General features: G+C 19.1%; 3 protein-coding genes across 3 annotated transcripts; 1 reads left to right on the top strand and 2 right to left on the bottom strand.

Moving 5' to 3' along the window:
• Positions 1-282: 282 nt before the first annotated feature.
• PGSY75_1327800 (putative ribose-phosphate pyrophosphokinase) lies at positions 283-1,956 on the bottom strand (the record flags this gene model as incomplete). The annotated part of the gene is made up of 1 exon (XM_018787337.1): positions 283-1,956. One exon carries the CDS (start codon positions 1,954-1,956, stop codon positions 283-285), a length of 1,674 nt encoding a protein of 557 aa, XP_018640079.1.
• A 1,309-nt stretch (positions 1,957-3,265) lies between these two features.
• On the top strand, positions 3,266-4,081 carry PGSY75_1327700 (putative regulator of nonsense transcripts 3B; the record flags this gene model as incomplete). The annotated part of the gene is made up of 1 exon (XM_018787336.1): positions 3,266-4,081. One exon carries the CDS (start codon positions 3,266-3,268, stop codon positions 4,079-4,081), a length of 816 nt encoding a protein of 271 aa, XP_018640078.1.
• Positions 4,082-4,516: 435 nt separating this feature from the next.
• PGSY75_1327600 (nicotinate-nucleotide adenylyltransferase) lies at positions 4,517-5,131 on the bottom strand (the record flags this gene model as incomplete). Its single annotated transcript, XM_018787335.1, has 1 exon — positions 4,517-5,131. The coding sequence occupies one exon, from the start codon at positions 5,129-5,131 to the stop codon at positions 4,517-4,519; it is 615 nt and encodes a 204-aa protein (XP_018640077.1).
• Between the last annotated feature and the right edge of the window lie 789 nt (positions 5,132-5,920).

Below are 5,920 nucleotides of genomic sequence, written 5' to 3'. Positions count from 1 at the left end.
ATAAATATTTATATATTTCTATTTTATATTCTTTGAACATTACATATAAAATAAATCTATAAACATTATGTGATAGGCTAAAAATTTCATTTATAATAATAATTCATAAATACTTTTGAAGAAAATGTTTCCTGGAAATATATATATAAATATAGATATGTTTTTTTTTTTTTTTCTTATGTTTCATTATAATATATATATATATTTATATAATTAAAACAAATATATTACTCTTGTAAATCAAAGGAAAAAGAATGAAAAAAAAAAAAAAAAAATTATATACTATACTTTCATTTCTATTTGTCCATCAGAAAAATCTTCTAATGCATTTAGTGATTGTTCATTATGAGCCCTTTTAATTCCTTCAGCTACTAATTTTGCAACTGACAAAATATGCAATTTTTCACAACATATATTACTTGGAATGTGTATAGTATTTGTAGTTACAACTTCATCTATACATGAATTATTAATTTTTTCAATGCAACCATCAGATAATATGGCATGAGTGGCATATAAATATATTTTACGAGCTCCTGCATTTTTTAAAATAGCAGCAACTTTTTGAGATTTTTCTCCTGTATCAATAATATCATCTACTAAAATACAATCACATCCCTTAATATCTCCAACTATGGTAAATTTTTCTTTATCAAACATATCATTTTCTTTTTTATCTACAATTTTAGAATTATTTAAAGCATTAGTATTATTTTTTTTGTTATCTTGATTATATAAATTCATATTATTATTTTTGAAATCATTTAATTCGTATGAATCATTAACTGGATAACCTTCTCTACTATTAATTTCATTATAATTACTCGAAACAAGAGTAGTAAAACCTGCATTCATGGAGTTCTTATTCATTCGAATCCAGAATTCTTTTGTTCTTTCAGCACCTTCGTTGTCAATAGATACAACAACTGGACTTCGAAGTTTTTTTTTTTTAAAATATTCAACAGCCAATGATTGAGGATTAATGTTCATAAGTGGAGGTTGAAATTTTTTTCCTGTAGAAAACCCTTCAATCCTTGCATTGTGTAAATCAACAGAAATTATTGAATCAACTCCGCAAGCTTGTAGCAAAATAGCTATTTCTGGGGCTCCTAGGGAATGAACATAATTATGGTCATCTAAATGTTTGGTTTGTCTTGAATAATTTAAATATGGTATAACTGCCGTTACCTTTTTGGCAGATGATCTTCGTAGGGTTGATATAAATAAAAATAATTCCATTAAACGCGAGTGCACATCTTTTCCTCCTGCTGGAGTTGAATGAATTATATAAATGTCTCTTCCTCTAACCTCGTCCATTATTTGAAGAGCTATTTCTCCATCACTAAATTTTCCAACATAAGCTCTACCTAAACCTATACCTAAATTGGAACATATTTCATTTGCCAATTCATGGTGACTATTACTAGAAAATATTTGCATATTGCTATATTCACTTAATTCTTGATAATATTCATATTTATCATTTTTTGAACCATTCTTATTATTTCCTTTTAAGGCATTATCTGCTTGTTTGGTATTATTATCATTTGAATTACCGAATAATTTATTTTTACCTATAAAACTAAATTCATTTTTTTTTATAACATTTTCATTTATATTTACAGTTGAATCAGTTAATAGCTCATTATTTATAAAATTTATATTTTCGTAATCTTCATCTTTCTTTGCATGAACTGCTAAACCTAACACGTTTGCAAACACAATGGAGTGCATTCTAAAGCTACTTTTTCTATCATTATAATGTTTATTATCGTTATTTAAAAATACAGTATTTTCATTAAAACCCCCATTATTTCCATTTTTGTAAACAAAATAGATACTTTTCTGAAACTTATTTTGATATGTATTTATTAATTGATTTTTTGTTATAAAATATTTTAATTTCTCTGTGTGCTCATACAACTTCCTTGAGCAATTGTAAAATTTGTAAATCATTATTATAAGATACAAAATATTATTATTAAATATTATATATATTTTTTTAATTTAGAATTAGCTTATAAATATAAATATGTATACATAAAGATTCTTAAAATACAAAAAAAAAAAAAAAAAAGGAAAAATCCAAAAAAGAAAAAAATAACAATAAAATATAATCTTAAATTTATTTTAAATTAAATCAATATATATTTTATTATATTATTTTTTTACTTTTTATTTCTGAATACTATTTAATAATATCTATATGTTATTAAAATGGTTTAATTTGTTTATTCAAGATATATATTTTTTTTCATTTTACATAGTAAAAAAAAAAAAATGTAAATTTTATTTTATATATATTTTTTTTTTATGTAGATTTTTCTGCATTAAAATTTTTTTTTAAATATAATTATTATATAACCCATACTATTTTGTATACTTAAATAAGTATTTAATTTTAATTATATTGTATACATATTGTATTTGTAATTTTGAAGTAATCAATTAGGTATAATTTATAAAGCCCAAAATTTAATATAATTTAAATAGGACTATAATGTATATGCCATATATAATATAACATATGTATTAATATATTATATATATATATATATATTTTTCGCTTACGTTTTAATTTTAAAATACATAAAATAATATCATGTTCGTTAAAAATTAAATGATTAATTGTTAGAATAATTTTATAACTTTTATAAATTTATATTTTTATAAAATATAAAAATATGAATATACTTAAATACACGAACAATATATGTATGTAGGGGTTCTTTTCTTTTTTTTTTTTTTTCTTTATTTAATGTATTTTTTTTATATTGATGTATTTTTTTTTTTTTTTTTGATTTTTATTCTGAAGTACTTTTTTAAAGTAGTTCACATTTTTCATATGTTTATTTCAATATAACATATAAAAGAATTAAAAATTGAATTATTTGTGTTTTTGTAGATTTTATTAAAATTTTTTGGAAATATAATGTTTTATAATAAAATTATTTTCATATTATAATTGCCATAAACAATGCATATATTCTAAAAAGATTAATAAATTATTATAATTTTTTTTATTCATCAATCTTTTGTGTTGTATAATGTAAATAGGTGAAATGAAAAAAATTTTTTTTTTTTTTTTTTTTTAAGTTATTATTAATATATTATATAAGGTTCATATTAAAGTTTTAACAAACATAAAGATGTTATTATATATATAATATATATATAATTTAAATTTGATGTGTTTTATTATTTTTTTTTTAAATAATAATACATGTGAAATTAATATAGTAACAAGAAAAAAAAAAAAAAAAAAATGTCCACAAGTAAAAGACCATATAAAATATTATTAAGAAAAGTTGATTCTAAAGAAGACAATAAAAAAGACACTAATGAAACGAAGAAAAAAGAAGAAGAATCTAAACATTATGAAGATAAGCATCATAGAAAATATGATATCAAACATTATGAAGAAAATGAAAAAACGATAAAAAGTAAAATGTATTATAATTCAAGGAATAAGTATTATGATAAATATTCTACGTCGTATTTTAGGTATGATGAAAAATCAAATAAACAATATTCATCAGAAAAAAAAAAAGATGTATTAGTACCTTTATTAGAACAAGCAAGTATAAATGTTAAAAAAAAAAAAATCATTATAAGAAAGTTACCTCCAACATTAACTGAAGAAAACTTTTTTGATTCATTTTCAAATAATATAAAAGATGAATTAGATTATTATTATTTTGTAAATGGAAGTGTATCAAAAGATTCTCCCAATGATATAATCTATTCACGTATGTATTTATCTTTTAAAGATGATATGAAAACAGATGAGTTTATAAAAACTCAAAATGGAAAATTTTTTTATGATTTAAATGGAGTAAAATATAAAGCTCTTGTATCACTAGCACCAAATCAAACATTAATAAAAAAAAATAAACCTGATAGTAGAAATAACACATTAGAATCAGATGAATACTTTTTAAAATGTTGTGAGGAAATGAATAATCCTGTTCAACGAATTAAAAAGGACATAGATTATTCTGAACTTATTAATGTACAGACCGAAAATGGTGCTATATTATCACCTATTGTTATAGAATTAAGAAGTAAGAAAAAAAAATAATAATGGATATAACGGGGTGGGGAAATATGTATATATATATATATATATATATACATACATATAAATTCATTATTACTAATTATTATTATTAAAAAAAAAAAATTCAAAAGTCATATTTAGTTTAAATAATTTTTTAAATTATAAACAAAAAAAAAAAAAAAAATAAATAAATAAATAACAATAAAAAATCAAAAAGAAAAGAAAAATAATGATAATATTTACATATATACTTAAAAATTAAAAATTGAAAGGATATACATTTAAAATTTTATTTTTTTTTTCGAATTACCTAATAAAGAAGAAATAAATAAATCATATATATATATATATATATTTGCATTGGGTTAATGTTCTTAAAAATGTATGATTAAAATAATAAACATATATGTATAATTAAATATGTGCATAATACATATAGGAGAAGGGTAATTATGCCTAATTAAAATCATATAACTTATACTTTATAATATAATCAATAGTAAGGGGATGAATATATTTTTTTATATCGTTTATATCATTTTCTTTGGTTAAAAATTTCCTAGCTTCACTTGATGAAATAAAATTAATAAAAGATAATTTGGGTATGTTAATTAAATAATATTTTGGAAATTTCTTTAATAGATTTTCATCTATTTTAAAGTGACCTCTTTCAATAATTATAAATGAATTTTCTAACACTAGTTTTTCACCTTCATCCCATGAAAATATATCACATAACAAATCTGATCCAAGACCAAAGTAAAAGTTGTAATTAGGATGTAATTCTTTTTGAGTTTTTAATAAATGATAAGTTGGAGTCATTTCACTATGAGATTCAAGATCTTTTAAAAATATTTTGCTTTTTATTATTTTAGATGAGTTATTTATTATTATAGTAAACATGTTATGTCTGTGATGAAATTCTGTTAAGCTTTTATCATTTCTACATCTACATATAACTACCCATATTTCATGAATCCAGTTTAAATTACTAATTTTATCAAGAACCATTTCGTGAGCATATGTAATTGGATCAAAGGACCCTCCATATATACATATATTCTTATGCATTTTAAAGGGACCACAAAAATAATAAATATAAATATATTATGAATTAGATGATTTTCTTATTTTCCTATATAAAAAAAAAAAAAAATTTCTTATTTCTATATATTTAATTTTTTTTTCTTTTTTCATTGGTTGTACAATATTTATAATTCACATAATATTAAACATATTGTTTTTTTTTTTTTTTTTTTTTTTTTTTATGAATGATTTAATTCTTTCATTTGATTCTGTAATATTATTTTATTTTATTTATTTTTATTTTATTTTTTTTTTCGTATACAAAAATTAAAACAAGTGTCCAATAGAATATATGTTATGTAAAATAAATTATAAGTATTATATAATATTTCTTTAATATTGTTTAAAAAATTACTTTTCCAAAAAAAAAAAAGAAAAAAAATATAACATTCCTTCCTTCTCTTTCTTTCTTTTTTTCCTTTTTAATTTTTATAAAATATGTGATCTTGGTTATAGGAAGGATGAAGGGTCTTTTCATAGAAATTATCTTTTATGTTATAAAAGTTTTTATCATTATAAAATATTAACATTTATGAAGGTGTACAAAAATGAATTAAAAATTAGGGATTTATAATAATAATAAAAAAAAAAAAAAAAAAAAAAAAAAAAAAAAAAAAAAAAAAAAAAAAAAAAAAAAAAAAAAAAAAAAAAAAAAAAAAAAAAAAAAAAAAAAATATAAAAAAAAAAAAAAAAAAAAAAAAAAATAATCATATAAATATTAAATAATATTTATAAAATAATAATTAAAAAAATATATTATATATAAGGATACAA

This window comes from Plasmodium gaboni, chromosome 13, assembly GCF_001602025.1.
Source record: "Plasmodium gaboni strain SY75 chromosome 13, whole genome shotgun sequence".
NCBI classification, from domain to species: Eukaryota; Apicomplexa; class Aconoidasida; order Haemosporida; family Plasmodiidae; genus Plasmodium; species Plasmodium gaboni.
Note: the sequence above shows the minus strand (reverse complement) of the source record. Positions and strands in the feature narration are given on the sequence as shown.